At 46.0% G+C, this 23,340-nt stretch overlaps 1 protein-coding gene and 1 long non-coding RNA gene across 6 annotated transcripts in view; one reads left to right on the plus strand and one right to left on the minus strand.

The window, feature by feature from the left end:
- BMP2 (bone morphogenetic protein 2) overlaps positions 1-23,340 on the minus strand; it is a 136,292-nt gene that overhangs the window by 90,531 nt on the left and 22,421 nt on the right. For 3 of the 5 annotated variants that reach the window (XR_003924582.2, XM_030022309.2, XM_030022308.1), the window contains exons 1-3: positions 15,845-16,484; positions 14,523-14,881; positions 11,738-11,975 (exon numbers count right to left, since the gene is read on the minus strand). Coding sequence is in view for 4 of the 5 variants with exons in the window: in XM_030022309.2 (XP_029878169.1) it covers positions 11,738-11,975; positions 14,523-14,874 (590 nt within the window). In the remaining variant the exon portion in view is untranslated. Of the gene's footprint in view, positions 1-9,272; positions 11,976-14,522; positions 14,882-15,844; positions 16,485-23,340 lie in introns of those variants that run through there. The other 2 variants (XM_030022307.2, XM_030022306.1) reach the window with 2 other exon arrangements.
- Positions 14,763-15,986, plus strand: LOC115344650. Its single transcript, XR_003924583.2, has 2 exons — positions 14,763-14,916; positions 15,764-15,986. It is a non-coding gene; the product is annotated as an uncharacterized LOC115344650 (long non-coding RNA).

The raw sequence follows: 23,340 nt of genomic DNA on the forward strand, positions 1-23,340 counted from the left end.
AGTAGCAGCCGGCTCTTTCCTTCACATTTATATAGTGAAACCTCATTTCAATATATATTTACCACTGACATATCAATAACTTTTGTAACAAGCCGGATCAGATGTTCTGACAGTGTGTAACACTGTACAGTGTTTTGCATGCAGTTTGCAAAGCACTTTACTCAAAGACGCTGGGTGATGGTCAACTCAAAGGCCAGTGACGAACCCAAGTCCTAGGGCCTTTGAAACATTTCTCTACCCTGATAGAGGTTCTTTTTGGGAAAAGCAGCCCCCTACGGACAGGCATCTCCTAGACATCCATCACTCGGCTCTGGGAGTAGCATCAATGGTTACTGAGGACAGCTTTTCATTTCCCGCCTGCCTAGCACACAAAACTGATGTGACTAAAGAGAGTAGTGAAAAAATGTAAAATCTGAAGGAACCTTTAATCTCTTAAGTTAAAAAGAAAAAAATGCAACCACTTACTAATGGAATGTTAAGATTGTGTATTAAACCCACAAAAGTCAGAAAACGAAGGAATTAAAGACTCCCTTGGCTCTTTTAACCCTTCCCTCTGCCTGTGTGCATTACAGGCTTTTCATTACACAGTCACGTAACACCAGGCAAAGGGACATAACCATAGGTAATGTTAAAGGGGGAGTATGGCTTGTTATGAAGTAAAGCTACAGAAATGGAAATGTTAATAACTAGTCATTTTATCTTGTAAAAGTTTAATATTCACTATTAAAGAATGGCAAGACACAAAAGAAACGGCAAGATGTTGCTATGGAGCTAAATGAAATATTGAATAAATGAGTTGTTCCTCTCAGTAAATATTTTGGTTGCAGTTTACTTGCAGTGGTATTTATCTCCCAAGAACCAATATGACGGTAATATATCATGGTAAGTAACTATCCCCTAGTTTATGCCCACACGTAAACAAATCTCACTGAAATAGGCTAAGTTTGTCCTGTGCGCAGCACCCATATATGTCTATGAGCCCCACGCCTGCAAAACTCAACATGCTCCCCCCTCGCTAAACTTGCAAACTCTGTATCTGCTGCATTTTAAGTAGCTGCACACTTCCCAATCATTAACGTACACATCCTCTTCATGCGCAAGGAAATATTATTATCCTGGTTTTACAAATGAGAATCCTAGGCACAGAGAGATTAAAGCTGAGCATTTCAAAGCACCCCAGTTAATTAAAATGACTGGAAAATGGGTGTCCAAATTGTTTAGATACCTTTGAAGTCTCAGAATAATTATATTGCTCAAGGTCACACAGGAGTTTATGGCTGACCCACAACTTGAACCCAGATTTCTAGCGTCCCACTCCAGCACCTTAATCACAAAGCCATCTTTGCTTTCCAATTTAATACTGGCCAGACCTGGTCCGCATGCAAACTGGTTACCAACGGATGAAACCTGTTATTATGCCATATAATGTAGCTATCTATCTCTACCCTACAGGATAAACAGCAGTGCATTTGGGCATCTCCAAATTCTTTAAGGTACATATCATTACAAAACACTTACGAGGCAGGGAAGAGCTATTTGAGAATTAGCACATAAGGACAGTGAGGGACATTTCCAATGGCGCACTCCAGCTTCGCAGCAGAGTAAAGTTTGCTGTCTCTCCTGTCCTTACTCTGGTGGCCCTACTGCTACACTGCCTCTTTTTTCTGATGCAGTATTTGACTAGCAGCATTTCCTTTTAACAGGTTTAGCCACCAAAGCCTGTCTTGTTGGTCTCAGCCTAGCGGTGAATCCCACCACCTTTCGTGACTAGGCCCACTTGACACTCCAGCCACCAGTGATGCTACGTTTCTTGCCATCAGGCTTCCTAGACCACAGTACAAAATAAACCCTCAAAGTTATTCAGAGTAGCACCAAGACTTCAGCAATAAAGCATATGGTGGAAGAGTCCTCTCCCAAATTAAAAACTCAGAAAGGACCTGTTCGGGAGGCCTCCACACCACAGAGACAGAAGAGCTTCTGCACATAAACACTGCCAGACACTGGCACTGTATGACACTCATTGGCCTTTCTCATCCCTCTGGGGTCTTTGCATAGAAGAGGGCTGCACTTAAGCCAGTTTTGATATCCATTAATAAACTTGACCTCAGCTTAATTTCTCTTGAGCATATGCTCCAATTACATGCTCCTCTCATTTACAGCTGCAAGTCAGAAAGCTACGTTTTCCAAATGCTGATACCTATCATTGGCACAAAGTCTTCAGGCCTTGGTATGAACTGATGCAGTTACATAAAGTAAAACTTCCCAGATAGGATTCAATCTCAAGTTCTCCCTAGACACACCAACACCCTCCAGGATGTGGAACGCAATGGAAGACAGAGATCAACATAAAACACGCACACACATACTTAACATGCTGACTTTTTATCACGGAGGTTGCTAATTTCCCATGCTAAGAACAACGTTTGGAACTAAAATGAATTATGTGTCTCATTCTGAGTGCATCAAAGAGTAGACAGCCTTTTTAAAGGAGTCAAGATCACCTCAGCTGTGCTTTTGTTATCTAGCCCAAGGTTAAGGATTTGGCCTTGGGCTAACAATTGGCTTAGAAAACCAGGATCATGTAATGAGAGTTCCAGGAAGAGAAAAAAACCAAAGCTTGGTAAAGGCACACTCTTCAAAGTGTCCCAGTATTTGACCTTCCCCACCCCCCCCCCCCAGATGAATAAGGTAAAGAAGAGAGGAATGGAGCCTGAAACCCTGAAGGAAGTACTCGCGTACAAGAGGAGATGGAAGGACCTTCCCAGACACTCAGGCTCACAAAGGCCTGACAACAAATTTTCCTCACCAGTTAAATAGAAAAGTTGGCAGTAACCCACTGCGTGGCTCAGGTCTCAAGAGGAGAAGGCTCTTGAAAAGGGCAGCACCTGGTTTATTTTCTTTGATATAAAGCACAAGTTAAGTTGCTTCTATTTGACAATTAAATCTAACCCTCAAAAAAAGGCTAAGACCCTCCAGCAGGTGAGAGCTGCAATAGCTACGTGCCAGCAAAATGGCCTGCTGGCTTATACAGACTTGTTCGCAAACTACTGATTTTTTTTTTTAAATGGTTTTTAGTTTTGTTTTTGGTTTTTTTTGTCAGAACCTGCACACAGGAGAGTCACAGACCACTTTCTCAACTTTTGCTGCTGACAAAAACCAGAAGGCTCCACCCATGCTCCCAACACCATTTTCCCAGGGCTTGGTCCTTCTCACTGAGGAACTCTGCAGTGGGCATGAATCAGTAACTCAGCAGGTGTGCAGAATCTCTCTCTAAATGACTCTGCCCTCTAGGGTACATTTGGGTTATATTTTCAAAGATGAAAATCTTTTCATCTGCAACCTGGGAGACTTCTTTGCCCAACATGTCAAGGAGTAGTTAACAATTAACTATTTCTAAAAAAAACCCAAACCAACCAACCAAACAAAAAAAAACTTAAAAAAAAATAATTACCAGACCAGGAAATATTAATCAATTAGTTTTGATCCTCCCCTCTGTAAACACATCATCTAGAACATGGGTTACTGCTAATCCTAAGTAACCAAAAATGTTGCTGGACTTTAAAAATACCAGTGGTTAAGAAAAGGAGAACTTCAATTCCATTTCTTTCTGATCTTTGAGTCTCAAGGTGGCATTCTGAGGCTTCTCCCCAGAGAGTGTGAGGAAATTTTCTTTTTAAGAATCTCAGGCTCCATGGTGTCCTCACAAGATTCCAGCAGGGGAAGCTCTAAAGTAATCCTGCACGATGCCAGTAGCCTGTACACTGAAAGCAGTAAAATGACAACATACCTGTCATTCCACTAATCTAGGTCTTGAACAACAGGAATAAAAGAGTATCAATAATGCCAGTATTTTGCAGAACAAAACCGCTCATTTTTCACTTAATGTTATTGGGCCCACCTTTTATTTACAGTGCCAAGGCTGGGAAAATGGCTTGGTCCAATAGCAACAGTTTGTGACATCAAAACTGCCTTCATGTTAACATTATGATGTCAACTAGAAGATCAGGATTCTTCATAAAAATGGACATAAAAGCTGGCCTCTTAAAGTGAGAGACTGCTTTTAAGTAGAAGATTTTTTTCATTCAAAGGAAGAGAGAAAATGCAAGCAGAAGAAATTGCATTAGAACTGTCCTTAAAATAGAATAATTTAAAACAACAGGCAGAGTGATGTTTATAAGAAATAACACATACCCTGTCTCTCTTCCTAATTCCTAAGGAGTCAATAACTCCTTTGGTCTATGAAGTCCCATACAAAGTTATCAATAAGTCATGAGAAAAATGCAAAAGTCAAGATTATAATGAAATGAATCATTGTTTCTGGCTGTAAAACAGAGGCATTCTGCTCAGCCCGCGTGTTTGGTGCAGCCGTAGTCAGATATCCCTTCTCCCTTCCCCCTCCCATCACTATTGGCCTTGCAATTAAGCTTCAATACGCCTGTGTGTATATTACTGATGTGGAAACAGCTATTTTCATCATGCCGCAGATATTCTATACTTTTGAAGTCTGCGGTTACAGGGTCATTATTCCATACAACACTTTCCCATCACCAGGGTGTGCAGGATGCCATAAAAAATGGTTTTGTGCAAGTTCCAAGCTACTGGAGTTATGTCAATAGTTACCTTAAATACATTATTTTTTATACGTAGTCACCCTGCCTTCTGAGGATTTGCTTTAATAAAAAGGAGCAGACCATCTGAGAACGAAGTCAGTAGAGCTGTGCTGATTTGCAGATCTGGTTGATATTTCCATCTTTTAATCTGCATGTTGTGTCCAGGATGATGATGATAATGACAGTAATAATAGTAGTAGTAATAATAAAAATAATAATACATTTGCTCCTGTTTGTAGTGAAACACTGCTGGAGTTGAATGCTCTGTTTTAATGAGACACACTGAATGAAACAGTATCCTGCAGTGCAAGAAGTACATGTCAGCTCTCCACTGCCTTGGCATTATGACCCAAGCTACAGTACAATATTCATAATTTTCTTGGTGATCTCCCAGAAAAACGTTCTTAATTTAATCTCTAATTGGATTATCAGCCTCATTAAATTGTAAATCTGCCACAGTCCAGCTGTTGTGGGAACCTGAACTCTCAGAGTGTTATCAGTTTGCTGCTCTGATCTCTTTACCTGAAGTCCCTCTAGAAATTTTTAACACTTTGAGCTTCAAAAGCCTGCAGGGTCCTTCCCCACTTCCCTCTCCTACAGCTTCTTCCCACAAAAATCCCTGCCTTTTTTCAGACTAAAAAGGCACAGATCTGCTTCTTTCCTGGACTTAAGCCAATATACCCAACTGCAGACCTAACCCAGTGGCTCCGATCTAATTCCTGTATGGGTAGCCAAGCACACTTTGCAGAAGCCCCTGCAAGAATGAACTATGAAGAGCAAAAACACATCTCATCGCTACCCTGCCTTATGAGCTGAGAACCAAGTCGACCCACTGCAAGTTTCCTACCTCTGGAGAAGTCCAACTCTCAGCCTCTGTTCATCTATCGAGGGCAATACAAGCCCAGGCAGGTATTACAGCTGAGTGCCTTCACAGCACTATGTAAATACAGATGCAAATGAGTTTTGGCCCTCAGACTTCTGGCAAGTTACGAACACAGTCCCTGGTGTTACGAGGTGTCTCCTGCTGCACACAATGGGGGCAAGCCTTCAGACCCTGCCCAAACCAAGATTCTTGCTGAAGGCAGGGACAAACTTGCCTCTGTAAAAGACACAGAACCAGGACAAAACCAGTGTACCTGCTTTTCTAAGTGACCATTGCATGAGGCTTGCAGACGGAAGGTTGCTAAATCCCAGAGGGCACTGACAGGTGACTAGATTCCAAAAAGAGAGGAAACTCCACCTTAGGAAATCATTACTGCCTGTTGCAGACAAGGCTGTCAGGAATACAGGTAATGAAGGATTAGTACTGGAGAGACAGGAAAGAGGTAATCTTAAAATAAATCTTTAATTCTTTTTGTGCCCAAGCAAGGCAAATGTAGTGGACACACACAAATGGTTACTTTCTCACACACCTGCAAAATCTCTTAGGAGAAATAAACAAAAAATTTGGAGTACAGCAAAGTAAGGTTATATACTGAAGGAGTTGGGATTTTTTCCTTGTACATAGTAGTCTAACAAAATAGACGACTACAGCTTTTATCCAACACCCTCCTTACAGCAATAATATGTAAAATCCAAGTGTCCTTCTGAACCTAGCTTCTTTCTTCTTTCCTATGTAACTAAAAAACAAAGTGGTTTGTGCCTATAACAACCATTTATAACATCTTTAAAAATACATTTTAATGCCTTTGGCTTTTCATCATTATTTTGAGCAGCTTAAGTCAACTGGGAACAAGATTCGTGGTTCTCATGTTCTCATGTTGTAAGAACACAACAGATCAAGTTCTCATAGCAGCAGTCTGCCCTACCAAAAGGGGTAACCTTAATATAAAGGAGAAGAGAAACATTCCATATCCATCATTAGATAAATAATACTTCAGGCAAGATATGGCACCTTTAAAAGTGCCTTTTCAGTCTTGGATTTTTCTCTGCTTGTTACTACAGAAACCATCTAGCAAACAGAATCTAAGACAGACTCCACCCAAAACAGAGAAAAACAATATAGACAGAGTAGGCTTTTCCTCCCTTTTCTTTTTTTTTTTTATTTTCCCCCCCCCCCCCCCCTTTTTTTTTTTGAAAGGGTGGATGAGTGCTAAGGAAAAGTATCTTACTGTGCACAGGATAGGAGCATTTTGCATGCAGTTGAAACAGTAAAGCTCTGATTACAGATGGCAGAAATGAAAGCAGGGAATGAGTAATGAGCAATGAGAAATGCGTAATGCGGGATGAGGATATAATTTCCACACATCGGCTAAAGAAAGGTTTACACTCTTAAGCAATAAAAACAAACCATTAAGCCAGACCTGCACTGTCAGGAAGTATAAAACAGTTCTTGAAACTCTGCAGTTACTATACAAAAGCTTTTCATAAACTTTTGTTTCCTGATCTTCATAAAACATTAACATCAAGCTGCCATATGGCAATTAGCTGCCTCCTGAAATCAATAAAAAAAACCCAAAAATCAACAATTTAGGAATAGCTGTACAATAAATAGCTCAATAATTATCCTCTTCTAATAGTGTAGCAAAGTGGGTCTAATATAAATGCAGTCCAGATGAGCTCCTTCTTCAAAGCTGAGAGTACAATAAATAATGTTTCTCTCCAAGCCTCATCAGTACTGATTGCACAAGTGAGACCTCTAACTGCCTAGCAGGGAGAGAAGCAGGTGATAGTCTGTGGACACCCAAACCCAATTATCATATGAGCAGGAAAGGTCTCAATGCCTGATTATGATGAGCCCAGGCTAGCGCAGCAGAGCAGATCCTGCTCAGTGAAAATGGCCAATGCTCTCGGGAGAGCTTACCTCAACTGAAGATCTTCCCACGTCATTTTTACATGTTGCTGACCACAGAAGTCCAACTGAATTTTGCGCAAAAATTATCAAGCCACTCGACAAAGCTGTTACTGAGTCTCAAAAGGACAAGGAGAGATGCTGATCACATTTGTGTTTAGAGAGATGCTTATCTGAAATGCACAAAGGGTGACATTATCTATCACAATCTCTGCCTATATAGATTATATAAGTGCCTAGAAGCAATATGTTTAGGGGAAACAGGCTATAGGGTAACAAAGGCAGTTCTGCCTTCCAGATCTGCTTTTTCTCCACTTAAGAGGAAAAAAAAAAAAAAAGCTTATTTCTTCTTGTAGAGTACTATAATACTAGTAAGTACTAAAGAACTAAAATAAGTACTGGAGTACTGTGGTAACAGCATACCTTTAGTATTTAGGATTATTTAGCAGTCACTACCAGACTTAGAAGATGTCTTAGAAGTATCGGAAAGCCCAAACCTTTCAGGAGGACTGTTTGATCATCAACCCTATTCAGCAGAGTTCAGGAACCCAACTGATCTCTAAGAGAATTTTCTACTACTCATGTATGAAAGTTTGGTTTCTTTCTTTTATTTTAAATCCTAAACAAACTCTTCAGTGTAGCACTCTCACATCTCCAATCTAGAGAGAGGTTAAGGATTTAAAGATATGTTACAAAACCAATTCTGCAGAAATTTATTGACATGCTGAGCTTGACACATGCATATTTCCTCCTCAAATTCAGTATGGTACTCATGATTCTGTGACTAACACTAAGCAAGTATAGAAATGCTTACAAGAGTGGGTCTTAATAGGTTTACAATTATACCTTGGCCTCAGAGTGTATTTTACTAAGGATGCAACTCTTTGTCAAGCAACAGGAGGTTTGCCTTTACCAGGAATGCAGCACCACGCCATGAGCCAGCTACTGCTCATGCATAGACAAGCGCCGTAGCCAATTTTTTTGAAACAAGATTAGCATCAATGTGTTCTCATGCCTTAGAGGAGAAGTAAAGCAGTCACCACTCTGTAAAAAGCCTCCCTCAATCTAGTTACACATGAAGGGCTAGGAGCTGTGAAACTTAAGCCTTGCAACACTGGAGTTTAGGATCTGGTTAGAAGTGCCATGGGGTCTTTACTGATTTCAGCAGGTTTGAGATCATACCTTTCCTGCTCATAGAAATGGTACAATCTTCAATTTTTCAGCACTTTCTGTCCAGCTTTTGCAAGCTCAGGTTATAGAGTACGCTAACACTGCTGTGACCTGACTAGCACAACTGTGCATCGCAAACAATCAATGAATTTTTGAAGAACCTTCACTGTGGCATATCCTGTGACTGACAACCTTCCCAAAGCAACAGCCAGAAACTCACGCATCATCAGTAAAGCTCGCAACAAGCAAAAGGCAAACTACACTTCTGCGCATATGATGCTCCCCCCTAAAAACAGTAGCCAACAAAACGGCACTGGTCTTTTGAGAAAGGAAATAGAGGTTGTCCAACCCAGCGAACTTGTAGGCTGCTATGTAGTTATCAGCATGACCAATAACATAAGCTACCTCTCAAAAATAAGCAGAGCCAAACTGCAGAGTGGTGGATTGTTCTCTACTAGCTATTCAAAAATACTGCTGGTACAAAGAAATACATAAGTTTGTATCTCACCACAGAAACTTACAGCTAGCCTAAGATATTTTTAAGCTCATGAGAAAAATGGAAGCAGCCAACAGGAAATTAGTTTTTCCTCTCCTATCCTCTGTACCCATTGCTTTTTGTGATGATTAGCAATAGAGAACTGTTCTAGAAGACGACCTAAGACATCATCAAGTTAGCCTTTCTGATCAACGAACCTATTTAGTACCTCCGCTGTAACACAGATGATTCTGGTAAAAAAGGAGTTTGGGGAGGGCCATGAGAAAGAGGAGGTTTCTGTTAATAAAAAGTTAGGCTAGTAGGAGGCCCAAATCAGAGATCCCCAGAGTTGACTCAGAGAGGTCTCTAATGGGCCAACTGTACACATGGCTTTAGGAAGCACTGCCTCAGTTCACCAAATCCAGAAACGGATCCACAACAGAGAACGAGGGGGTTCTGACATCTCTGGAGGTATCAGCACAGTCATTATATATCCACTAAATACAGCAGAGAGCTCCTGAAATAGGCAGGAACTTACCACTAGCAGCCTAACACAATTTCATTCTGTTCCCAGCTTCAGTGTGCTTTGCAGCTGATCACCGAGAAGCCAATTTAAGCTACTTTCCTGCTCTATTGTTTCAGCACAACTTTCACACAACAAGCAACCCAGCCTCTGCATGCTCATCCCAGGTTCTACAGCTAGTAACCTGACTGCCATTCCAGTCTTTTAACACACAACAGGCACAATAAGTATTAGCTTTAATACTGCATTTGCCAACTGCAAATCATGCTTTTGCCCCTTACATGAAGGATTTAAAAAGTAAGAAGATGTAAGCACAAGTTACCCTTGTGATGACTGCACAAATGAACCATTTTTTTCTTACAGACTGGACTTTTCAGAAATAAATACCAGAATTCTATGATTTATTATCTGAAATAGATTTAAACATTTGGGAAGAAAAAAATAAAAAGCTTTCAAACACAAAACCCTGGAAAGGAAGACAAGCTAATCTGCAAAACAGCAAAACCATCAGCTGAGGTTAGATAAGAGGCTGCATATGACAACAGCTTGCTGCATGTAGGGCAAAAATTGAAGATTAATTTCACTATAACACTCCACAGAAGTGAGCTCACATCTGAGGTGAGGAAGTATGCAATGCTTTTCCAACTGTTAAAGACAAGGGCCAGTACAAATAAGGTAAGTATTCCTCTTTAGCATACATAATCACAAAAAAAAAAAAAAAAGGATGACATTTTAGTTTTTATTATTTTATATTTGGCCAGGACTTTTAAAAGAAGGACTTTTAAAGGAAACATCAAACATTCACTTTTCTGTAGGTCTAGAAAGGATTCAGTCTTCCCCCACCCCCACCTCCCAGAGGATTTCTATTGGCCCTTCTAATATTCACGCTGCAAATTAGTTGGGAATAGCAGTATTTATACTAGATCAGCAACGTCTGGTTCTTATCCAAATGTTTCACCTAAAGAGGATGCCAGTTCTCATGGACTGGACAGCCCACCCTGCAGCATTCCTGAGAATTGTACAATATAATAATCTTGAAAGTCAGCAGAGTGGATTATCCACTTTTTTCTGGACTTGAACTTGTGACCTTAACAGTAGCACAGGAGAAAGCAAATGTGCTATGCACTTTGCCATAGTAACCTTCCATGTATTCTTTTCAACTTAAATACACACAATTGAAACAGCTACAATTTTGGAAAATTATGTACAAACCCTATATTTTTTTTCTTTTTGATTACATATAAATACAAATTAGCTATTCTTCTAAAAAGTGGTTATAATAGTAAATAAATACAAAATAAGAATCTGACCATTATACTTCATGTGCTGGGGTTAAACCCATATAAAATGTACAACTAAAATACATTTAAAATCTTTAAAGGAATAATTCTCTGATTAAAATATTTGTTTTCCCAACTTTTTTTCGTAGACATAAATATATTTTCAAAATAGTTGTGTTTTTTTTTCTTTCCATTTCATTACATAAATAAAGTCTTCATTGGGAAATATTAAAGTGTCAGCTTTTTTTTTTTTTTTTTTTTTGTCTAATATATTTGCTGTGTTAGCGGCACCCACAACCCTCCACAACCATATCTTGATAGTTCTTTAATACAACTTTTTCATTTTCATCAAGGTAGAGCATGGAAATAGCACTCAGTTCTGTCGGCACACAGCAAGCCTTGGGGATTTTGGAATTCACTGAATTGACCAAAGTCTGAACAATGGCATGGTTTGTTGAGTTTAGATGATCTGCCAGTGGAAAAGGACATTCCCCATGGCAGTAAAAGGCACTATACCCCGGTGGGGCAACAATCCAGTCATTCCACCCCACATCATTGAAGTCCACATATAACGGATGCCTTTTGCAACTGTATTTGTGGCGTTTACGCTGTTTGTGTTTTGCTTGACGCTTTTCTCTTTTATGAAGCGGGTGTCCCTTGCCATCATGCCCAAACGTTACTAATAATGGCCTGAGCTGAGACCAGCTATCTTCATCCTGATGTAAAGACCTGCTAATCCTAACGTGCCTCTTGGAGGCACTGTTCTCTTTGTCCAAGTGAACCACCTCTACCACAAACCCATGATTAGGTTGTCCATGTGCAATCCACCTCAAAACAGCTGGTGTTACATCAAAACTTTCCCATTTACTTGCATTATGATGCACCAACCTGGTGTCCAAAAGTCTTGTGACAGGGTCCTTAGAGGTGGCTGTGGCTGGCTTTATAATTTCATAAATATTAATACGGTGATGGTAGCTGCTGTTGTTCTCAAAGGCTCCGTGCACCTGTTTCCGAAAAATCTGGAGTTCAGCTGAGGTGATAGACTCCTCATTAGGGATGGAAGTTAAATTAAAGAAGAAACGCCGTGCTGTTTTCCCACTTGTTTCTGGCAGTTCTTCCAAAACTTCTAATTTGATTAAACAGGGAAAAAAAAAAAAAAAAAAAAAAAAAGAAAGGAAAAAAAATCAGGAACTGAGACAAGCAACCAAACCCCTCATAGTCTGCTGTTGGCAACTTTCAAGTGACAACTAACACATGTGACATACAAGGTCTGAAAGACTTTCAGGCAGAAAATACCATCTCCCATGTCTTTCTGTTCATTTATGCAAGCATGTATAGCATGAAGTTAAGAATGCTTCATTCATTGTTATGCATTTTGATTGAATACTGGTGCCCTTTGCATACCAGGTGGTTATAAGTGGCAAGAAACACACAGCATTACTTTGGAATTCAAGGACATTAGTGAGAAAACTCAAGCACTATAGTTCGTAGGTGTCTGATGAGAATCATTGAAACTGGTTGAGGACTTAGGGTAACTATTGCATTTCTGCTTTTTTCAAGGATATGGCTCTAACGTCAATCCCTTAAACTCCATTCTGAAAAATATTACTCCGCAATTTAGGTGACTTACAAATCTTAACATATGGTTTCTTGCATCTTAATTAGAGACGGTGAACTCAACATCTGTAACGGCACTTTACAAAGCACGCCCTAGCATTTACCCAAAAGGGCGACAAAGAACAGCAGGAAGGTTCAACTGCTAAAAAGAGGTGGATGGTAAAGGGATAATGAAACAAAGTCACTTCTGAACAACAGGTTTTCAAAACCACAAAAAAAAAAAAGATTAAATTAAAAAATTAAAAAGTCACTAAACCCCAGGCCATTCTCACCTTTGAGTCAACAAATAGCTGAATAGAGCTTCAGAGGGAGTAAAAATATATCTAGGGTTGCTGAGAAGTACGTTGTTGCTACAGACATTGAAGAAATTAAAAATCTTTGCCAAAACAAATCTCCCTCAAATCATGGTTTTTAATTTTGATGCTAAGCATCCTGGAGAAACATTCACTTTCTAAAGGGAAGCCATAACAGCTGTTAGCAGTTCTTAGTCATGTAACCATCCCCCTGTTGAATCCAGTATGACTTTTTGTGTAAGGTAAGGCTCAGCTTTACGGTATTTCAGGACCAGCCCAATATTTGTAAATATGCAGATGTTTTGTTTGAGTGGCCACAAGACAAACTTCTGCTTTCAAGAAGCCACTAATACAGAATGAGAGCTCAGTGAAAAAGTGGAGACGGATTCATTTTCTTCTCAATTTTGTGAAAATTGTAGAATAGCTTTTATGTCAAAAAGTCTTTACTGTAACAGTACGACTACTTCAAACTGCAGATTTTTACATTTGCCTAAAAATTATAAACTTGGCCCTTTCAGCTCCTCTCTTGCTCAGCCCCTTGCCTACCTATACTCAGGTTTAACGTGAATGACCTGTGCTCTGGCTTTTCCCCCTTCACTGCTAAGCGTTTACTTTCCACGTAGGGAAACGCAGATGATGAGAGGTTACATTTCATCATTCATCTCCTTTCTCACGATAAGGCTTTCCACTTAACAGCACATCCAATTCTCCGAGGCCACCTCCTTTATCCGTCAGAAGCATTTAATAGTAATGAATTTCTTTTCTCAACACAGTTTCACCTTAAAAGCATGGGGAAAACTGCGTTTTCATTACTTTTACAGCGGGGCCACTGCACGCCAGCACCGGAGACTAGCAGCCAGGAACAATTACAACCTGGGGAAACGTTTCCCAAAGAGCACGCGAGCGACACGCGCACCACCGGCTGCACGGGCCTACCCGTGCCGTGGCTAACGCCGCAGTGACTATTTTGGCTACGTCAGCCGGGAAACGCACCCAGTTGCTCAGCGAGAACCCGTCCCAGAGGGCCCGCCGCCTGGGTGGGCTGCAGGTGAGGAGGGGTGGAGGTGCTGCCGGACGCCCCGCTCCGCATTTGGCCAGGTTACCTGCGGGTGAGAGCCGAAACCTGGCCACAGGGCTTTTACCAGCCCGGGTGCTGGCAGCGGGGGAGGCATAGCGTGGGCCCGGAGTAAGCCGCTCCTAGACGGCGGGGCGAGGGAGCGCTTGAGGAGGCCGCGATCGATTGTTTCATTGATCTCTCACGGGGATTAGATAAGGATTAGAAACCTCCGCAGCGGGCCCCGGCTCAGCCGCGCGTTAGGGAGACTTTCCTGCTCGTTAGCCTCGCAACAGAAAAGCTATCTGTGGGAACGCTTCACGCGGAGCCGCTCTGTTTCAGTGGAAGAAGTCAGTAAAGCCGGAGCCTCTCGTCGGACGGAGGGGGGGAGGAGGAGGAGGGAGGTTCGCAGAGCAAGCGCGCCACAGCAGCAGCCCCGGAGCCTGCAGCCGCGGCTCTGGAAGCACACCGCCGCCCCGGTGAATTCAACAAACCCCGCGTTACCGGCGGCCGAGCGTACGCGCGCCCGGGGAGGAATCCGCCCCGACGCTCCTCCTCCGGCCCTCCCCTTTCCCCTCCGCTCCCTCCGCCCGGCCCGCGGCCGCCCCACGCGCGGAGCCCGCGCCCGTTAACGGCCCCCCACCCCCCGCCCGCCCCCCCCCCCGCCCGCGGCCCCGCGCGCGCCCGGCCCCCGCCCCGCCGCCCCTACCTTCGTGGTGGAAGCTGCGGACGGTGTTGGCGCGGCTGGCGGCCCTCTCCAGCGGGTAGCCGAGGGCGGGCGGCTGCCCCAGCTGCTGGCCCGCGTGCAGGCGGTAGAGGTCCAGCATGTAGGGAGGGATGACGACGTCCTTGCCGGGGCTGGGCCGCCGCTTCAGCCCGAACATGTGGAGCAGGCGCAGCTCGAACTCGCTGAGGAGGTCCTCGGGGCGCTGCGCGGCCGAGGCGGCGCGGCCCGGCTCGCTGAAGCGCCGCCGGCCCACCTCCGGCATGAGGCCGGCCGCGCCGCCCAGCAGCACCTGGCAGAGCAGCAGCGCCAGGAGGGAGCGGGTCGCGGCAACCATGATCAACCTGCGCGGAGGAGGAGGAGGAGGCGATGGGAACCAGTCAGCGCGGACACCGCGCCGGGGGAGCGCGCCGCGGGGGGGGGGGGGGGGGGGGGGCGGCGGCGGACTGGGACGGTCCGCAGGTGGGTCCCACCCCGGCGCCCGGCCTGGCCCCCGCGGTGGGGCGAGGCGAGGCGCGGGCCATGGCGAGCGACCCCCGCCGCGGCCCGGCCGGGCGGGCGCGGAGGAGCCCCGTCGGGCCGCTTCAGGTGCTGGGCGGCGGAGCGAGGCACGAAAATCCCCGTGGCAGGAGATCAAAGGGGACGGGACGGGACGGGGGAGCGGAGCGGGGCGATCCGCAACAAAGGAGCGCGGAGGTGAAGGGGAGGAGGGGGCGGCCGCTGTCAGCGCGGCAGGGGCACCGCCGGGGCCGGGCCGCTGCCCTCGGCGGGGCGCAGGTGTGCGCCGGGCCGGGCCGGGCCGGGCCTGGCCTGGCCTCCCGCCGCCGGGACCGCTCCGCGGGGAAAGCGCCCGGCGCCGGGGTAGGGAAGGGGCGGCTGCCCAGCCGACGCGCAAAGCGACCTCCCCGCTGCGCTCCCGTCCCGACCCCCGCGCTTCCCCCCCACCCTCGGCCGAGCCGCGCCGAGCCGCGGGGGCTCGGGGCCGGCTCCGCTTCCCCCGCGCCGGGGCTGCGCGGCGGGGCAGAACGGAGAGAAAGGGAGAGCTATTTTCCCTCGGCAGAGTGGAAGAAGGGGTAGGAGGAAAATACAAATCCTGCTAGGTCCTTAGCCAAACCCACGGGATGATATTCTGCCCCGTGAAACTCTGCGCTGGATTATTATTATTATTATTATTGTTATTATTATTATTGTTATGATTAGTGTCCCGTCCCCCCTCTCTCTTCCAGAGCACTAGCACCTCCGCCGTGGCCCACGGAGTCATCCTGCGGAGAAGGCTTTCAGCGGATCTGTGACCGCCGGAGTTATACCTGTGTGCAGCAGCAGGGGTTGTGTCTGCAGGAGGGTTTTCTGCTCTCGGGGTGTTTTTCCCGCATCACTTGGTGTTACTCCAAACTTCGCTGCTGCTCCTCTACAGCTGCCGAGCAGAAAATAGAAGTTCCCTGAAGTACAGTCCGCCTCAGAAACATACTTTTAGCAGCTGGTTGAGGAGGCAGAAGGCAAGTCCCGGCCAGGGAAGGGCTTCTCCCTTTTAAAAGCAGCGATCGAAAAGTTGTTGCTTCTTCTTCTTCTTCTTCTTCCTCCTCCTCCTCCGCCTCCTCCTCCTCACGCGTGTGTGCCTGTGCCTGCCCCTGCCCGTGAAGGGGTCCCTATGTGTCTATGGAGTTAAAAGGCTCCTTTTAAAAAATGTCCTTTGCATCACCCGCATCAGACAGATGGACATTTACTGAGACTCCCGCAGCAACATTAAGATGAAGCTTGACTTTTCTCCGCTCCCTTAAAAAGAAAGAAGAAAGGAGGGAGGAGAGAGGGGAAAAAAAAAAAAAAGGGTGGGGAGTAGCCTGCTGCCGGCCCGCGTGGAGCGGCCGCGCTAGGGGACAGCGCCGGCTGCCCCGCCGGCCCGCCCGCCTCCCGCCCCGCACCGCACCATTGCCGGGGGTGGCCGGCCGCCGCCGGGGCTTTTTGTTGCGCGGCGATGTCACGACCCCGGAGGCTCGCGGGCCCGCGCCAATCACAGCCGCCCTGTGGGAGCGGGCTGCGGCCCCGCACGGCTTTTAAAGGAGACGCCGCCTCCCTCCCTCGTTCCTTCCCTCCCTCCCTCCTCCCTCGCCCGCTCCCTCCCTCGCCCGCCCGGCCGCGCCGCGGCTGCCCGACCGCCCGCCCGCGCCCGGGTCGCGGTGCCGCCGGCCTCCGCGCCGGGACGAGGGATGGGGCGGGCGTCCCCGTCCCGTTAAGCAGTGGCACCGGCCCCCGATCCGGTGTGGGAAGCGCCGCCGGCGCGGTCCCGCGTTCTGCCCCGGGCGGCCGCGCTCAGCCGCCGGTCCGGCACGGCACGGCGCGGCCGCCCGGATCGGGACGCCGGACCCGGGACCGGGCCGGGCCAAACAATGACCCATTGTGCGGCCCCGAGCGCTCCCGGGCCCCGCCGCCGCAAATCGGATTAGCGCCGTGCCCCGGACGGCCGGGGCTGCCGGGGTGGTAAGGTGTGAAGGTCACGTAAGGTATCGGGAGAATCACGGTGCTTCAAAAGCAGTTTAAATATATATGTGTGTATGTATGTATATAGATATACTTATTTATTTTCCTGCCCCGGCCAGCAGCAGAGCGCGGGAGCCTGCAGCCCGAGCCCGGCCTCGCCGGGGGCGCGCCCCGCAGCCCAGCCGCGGGGCGAGGGCTGGCAGCCCGGGGGTTTCCTCGCTCTCCTCCCCGAAAGACAAGCGTCCGGGCTCGGGAGGAGGCTCCTCCCGGAGGGCGGCTGCTGTGCATCCGACTGCGGGCTCAGCCCCGGCCGGCCCTGCGGACGGCAGAGGGTTTGGTGTTTTGGGGTGGTTGTTTTTTTTTTAAGATGTGGCTGCCCTCCAGTGGTGGAAATGCGGTGGATCTCCGGCCCCGAACCGGCAACCCCATCACAAACCACCCGCCGCCTGCCCGCGGCCCCTCGCCTCCGCCCGGCACCTGCCCCGGGGCCGGGTCGCGCTCGGGCCGGGGCCGGTGGCGGCGGGGCGGGCGCCCAGCCGTGCCCACGCCGGTGCTCCCCTGGTTTGCAGCCGCGGGAGCCCGTCGCGGGCCCGGCATCGCGTACAGCTGCGTACAGGCACAGGGGAGGACAGAAGTGGCAGGGATGAAGAAGGCAGGCCCGTGCTCAGTGGGATCGGGCTCCCAATCCCGGCTACGTCCCTCACACCCTTTGCCGATATTGGCAAATCTAATCCCGACACGGTTTAGTAATTTGGGGGTAGGGACGCATCCTTTGCCCCATCTCTGGTTTGTCTGCTTGGGCTCTGCGGTAGGGCCTGGCCTTTCTTGCACAGGTATGCGATACCGAGCAGTTTAGGGTCCCCATCAAAGCCGAAGCCATCGCACGCCATCATTAGCCGGGGTCCCAGTGGTAGCCCAGGCTCCTTCTCGGCAAGGTGAGCGCCCTGTGCTGCACCTCCTCTTCCAAATACCTCTCAGGGGCTTCATTTGCAAAAGACACAGACAGCCTTTGACACCTTGAATTACTGCGGAGGAGGATTTAAAGCAATAACAACTGAGACAGCTCCATTACCAGCTCCTCCTTTGGGAGCGGCCTTTTCCCTCCATCTTACGACTTCCCAACATAGGAAAACCGCCGATTTGAGGCAGGAATTCAGCACATTTGGACTGGAATAGTTCCTCCTGTGGACCCTCTCCTTTTGGCCTTCCTATCATGTTAGAGTGACTTCAGCCATACTGGCAAAATGTTGCTGGAGGACGAGGTGAACACATGGGGAGTTACATACCAGTGCAACAAACCACCTTAGAACTACACTAATGTAATTAAAGAGCTGGTAAAGCTCCTTCATACCAACAGCTCCAAACACTTGTTAACCTGATTTTTGCTCGCCGCCACACATAGAGTGGGAGAGGTGACACAGAACGAGGTGAAATCCTTCAAAAGTTTAGTTACTTCTCCGTTGCATTCCAGCGCAGATAATGTTTAATTTTATGACTTCCTGCAAGTCTTTAGCATGAACTGAAAGTGCGTGCAATGTGACTTCAGGGTATGCCAATTATGTAAATCAGCACTAAAATAACAATGGCAACGTAGTTTACACATCACTGACATTAAATGAGCACTTCAACTTCTAATTGCCATTCCAGTTCAATCTGTAGTGGGTCATGCCAGGAAAAAGTCATTTCTTGCCTCAACACTTACTCCCTGTGCCTGGAGCATAGGCTGTACTGTATGCCCAGCTTCACCTTATCTCCAGGAGGTTTCTATATTAGGATGATGAGCCTTATAAGGGAGAAATGTGTTTGTGGTTGTTCTGAAGGCCGGCATATACTCTGGTCTGATATTAAGAGGGTCTTGTAGGTTTGCCCCTCTCTGATTTTAAACAGAAATAGGCTCTCACAGTCTTCTGTTCTCTTGACCATAAACCACATTTCCCCTTCTAGTTTGTCATCTCTCAGTCTATTTAGATCAGGAGCTGCTGGGGCAGTGACTCTGCCTTCCCATCTGTTTCCATGAGGTCCCAACAAGACACCACCAAAGCACTTATAATACGTTCCCTGAGTGCACTGGCACTCACACCAGAACCTCAGCTGTGCCCCAGCACCTTCCCCACGCTGCCAGCCCCACATAAAATTTTCTCACTGAGGCAGATCTGTCTCCCTTTCAGCCAGTGCCCTGGTGCATATGGGGAACAAGGCCCTCAAACTGTCATCCATGAAGGTCTGGTTACAGTTCGTGCCTCATCAGCACACCCACTGACTAAATACCTCTCTGCAGAGCCCACTGCCTTTGAATACTGCATTCAGGCCTGCTCCCACTGCATCCCTAGCATCAGCGCACCTGAGGTCACACGCTGAGAAGCATCTTTATCATGATAGAGACCATTAGAGACAGGTGTATTTAGGTATAACAAATGCAGCACCTGGTCTGTGGAGCGCAAACACGCCAGGACCTGCCCACCCAGACTTCCAGCTCCCCAAATGAGCCTTTGCAGCAGGCATAACACCCTTGTCTCCTTCCCACCCCTACAGCTGTGCAGCAGTGCACCTGAGATAAAGAAACCGAAGCTCAGCTGGCCGTGTTTCCTGGTGCTGCAATTCCTTACAACCTCTGTGAAACTGGGGACTCAAGTGGTACATTGGCTAAAGATCCAGCCCCATTGTGCTGGGTTCCCACAATGTCATTTCATTTTACAGAGTTACTTTCCAGATCAAGCCTGCTCTTCAGCTAAGCTCCCGCCAGAGAGAGAAACCACCATTTACACTGAAAAGATCTGGTGCAGATGTGGGGTTTTAGGAAACCTGACTGTGAATATCTGTTAATCTCCTTTGTGAAACTTCATTTCCCTGCTCCTGAACTTTGTATAGTTGACTGGACTGATTAATTTCTTTCTTCTTTCCCATGTGCACTCTTTTTTTTTTCTTGGGTTTTTTTTGTTTTAGTGGGTTTTTTTGAGAGGTGTTGAGCCAGTAAATACTCAGCTAGTGGCACCTGCTGCTAAGGTTTCAGATCCAGGTGTTCCTTTCCAGGACCCAAACACAGCTGACAGATCTCAACTTCAGGTATTGTTGGGTTTTCTTAGTAAAATGATAGAAAAGTGTCCAAAAGGATAGGTTTTACAACACAGTGAGAGTCCTTTTTCAACACTAGAGGAGGGAAGAAGAAAATCTCCACCCCCCCCCCCCCCCCCCCCAGCATTTTCTTCTTACAAATACTATACCAAATCACATTTATATACGTAGGGTCTTTTTTTCCAACCTGGTTAAATTGCAACCATCATTGTCGATGGCTACAGGCAGAAGACTTCAGCTGGAAGACCTAGATGAGAAATGCTCACTAGGGTCTCTGACCTGAACTTGTAATCCTTAAAAAAAGACCTAATTTCTGTCTAGTTAGAAACACAGGTCTCCAGAAATACTCCCATCGCTCTATGCACATTGATAGTCAACAGTTTTACTGCTCATTTCAGCAGACCAGTTAGGCCAATGCTGAGCAATGTTGAAAATGCCCACTTTAGACCACTGCCCCCTAGATATGGTAAGTATGTGAGACATGAAATATTAATAGTAGTGACCTTTTTTATAGATTTTGCACATTTTAGTGAATAAAACTCTTGATAAAAATCTGTGCTGAAGTATGAAACATACACATGGTATGGCATCAAATGCTAGAGGGGCGACTTCTGAAAATGAGTTAAGATGTGTTAGTGATGTTGAGGTTTTGGCTTCATAATGGGTGGAGATTATCTGAAAGCTTTTCTGTTCCTGAACTGTGCTTCCTGTTGGCATCTGTGTGAATATGATGTGTGGCCGTTCTTTAAAATATTACTTAATACTGTTTTCTGAAGACATATTTGTCTTTTGGTGGTTTGTCTTTTAACATCTATCAATTGTCTCTGCTGCACAGCCTGTCTTCTGTTCCATGAAGAATGGATTCTCACCCGAGAAGATAATTTACAAGATGGTGATTTGTTTTTGAAGAGGGGAAAGGCAGTTTATTCAGAAATGTCCATTTCTTTCTTATTCACCTTTGCTGAAATCTGGCAGCTCCTCAAAGCTGTTGCTCTGTTTCACAGTGAGTCTCAATTTCATTCATCAAATCTCCACTTTCCCTCCATCATAGTGGCAGGGAAGTTGGAATTTATCAGGAAATACAATGGAGACCCAGTATTTTCTACATTTCCAGTAAGTCTCCATTGCTCGTGAATGATAACAGTTCCTCCTAATAGTGTTATGTCTGCAAATACAGGCTGCAGTAATCAGTTCACGTGGCTGTGCAACTTTTAAATTGTAAGACAAATTCCTACAGTTTGTAATACAATTGCTCGGGAAAGAGGAAAAAGGGAGGCTAACATGATAACCTTTTTTTTTACTGTTTTCACCTTGATGCTACAAAGTTCCAAATTTCAAAATCCAGTATTTGACCTATGGCTTTTATCATTAAGAGGTGAAAAAAATGCCATAACACCTCTGTACAGCCTGAAGAACAACCAAGTTATCACCAGACAGGTTCCTAGGCACCACCACCATTTATGTACATTTAATTACATGCAGTATGAATAGTCACAGACTGTCAGGCTAGGGAGATTCAGTAGGCAGTGAACTGACTAAGATTCGGGAGACCTCCTTTTTCTGTCCTTCCCTTTGTGCCCCTGTTTTCCCACCTTCAAAATGGGGATGATCATGCTGACCCCCACTTGTAAGTCCCTGCAAGACCTTCAAGTAAAAGCACTAAGAGTTAGGCCCTGCTATTGTTTGGGGATAAATACTAGGTTAATGCCAATAGTAATCTCAAATATCTGGAATCCCAGGGCTCAATCTTGCCTTAAAGACAGTGGCAAAATTCCTGCTGGTTTTGGTGGTATAGGCTCACATGTTTAAGTGATGAAGAGACAGGGATGCTGACTATTCCAGTCAGAAGATTTGGAGCAAAGAGGGATTTTTTAAAATTATATAAGTCTTGTTAGGAAGACAATGAGGTGAGGGTGGTCCTCCACATAAAACAAAAAAATGGCTGCGTCATAGATGGTCCACTTCAGGAGCTTATAATTTCATCACTGCAGAGATACTGACGTCAAGTAAAATGGAGGATAATATAAAGTTACGCATATTGCCTTAAGAAGTGCATATTTTAGCAGTGAAACTGGATAATGTTTTGCAACTAAAATAAAATAAAGGCAAGTGTGACGTTCTGTTTAAGCAGATTGTGTGTATGAAGGCTTTATTGTAGCTGCAGATTTAGGGCATATGAAAAGGTTTTCTGTGCTCAGTTGCAGGATGAAAAACATTGCATCATCAGGCATTCTTGTACTCTAACACTTCTTTGCCAGTATGCCTTTGATAATGAACGCTTGCAATTTTATTTTCTGGTGTAAAGTCATGTTTTCTCAGGTCATTATCATTCCAATTTTTAAATATCCTCTTAAAACTAGACAGAACTACAGAAAGTAATAGTAAAGCTTTGTGCCTGCTCTGTGGCATGTGCTCGGCACAAGCGATCAGCTGCTGCACCTGCTTCACGCTGGGAGTAAAGCTATTTGCAAGTTGCTTTCAATTACATCCCTTGTTCCCAGCTCTGCCCGGTTTCAAGAGAAGCTCTGATGGGCACAGGTCTCAGTTCAATCACTGCCCTGTAACTTTTATTTGGTAGCTTGTTTGCTTGTGTGCTACAAAATTTCCTGACTGGGAGGGGTCTTAGGAGAACAACGTCCTTTGACCATTCCCAGGCTGTTGTCTGCTCCAGCGCTGCAGCGGCCTTCCAGAAACCATGCTCTAAACTGCAGAAACGAATTATTAGCAGCACACATTGAACTGCTTCAAGGTATCGTTTATAGCTGGAACATCTGTAGCCCCAAAGTCATCGTACTCTTCCTGTATTTGGCTTCCCCATTCCTCTCCAAGAGGAGGAAGAACTGCTACCTCCATTTTACAGAAGGGGAAAAGGGGCAGAAAGCGGTGAAAGGCTGTTTTTCTAAGAGGTGTACAGGGGCCCAAAGATCTATATAGGTCACACTGAGATTTTCGGTGATGCATAATCAGGTTAGACACAGTTTTGGGGTTAAACTCCCAAAACTTCAGTGAGATGTTAAGCACTCAGCTCATGTAGACATTTTTGAAAAGCCCAATACCAAATCTATTAACCAATAGTTTCCTGACAAATTCCTGCAGTGCCTTGTCCACGGTTCTTACTGCAACCCATAAATCCTAGCAGGAATATAATAATCTCATTCAACTATGCAGAAAAGCTCTGATCTTGTAAGTCTATCTGCACTGAAAAGAGAGGGATTTTTACAACCCTGGTCAGGACGATAAAGATACTGGTCAGGGT

This window comes from Aquila chrysaetos, chromosome 8 (assembly GCF_900496995.4).
Source record: "Aquila chrysaetos chrysaetos chromosome 8, bAquChr1.4, whole genome shotgun sequence".
In the NCBI taxonomy this organism is placed as follows: Eukaryota; Metazoa; Chordata; class Aves; order Accipitriformes; family Accipitridae; genus Aquila; species Aquila chrysaetos.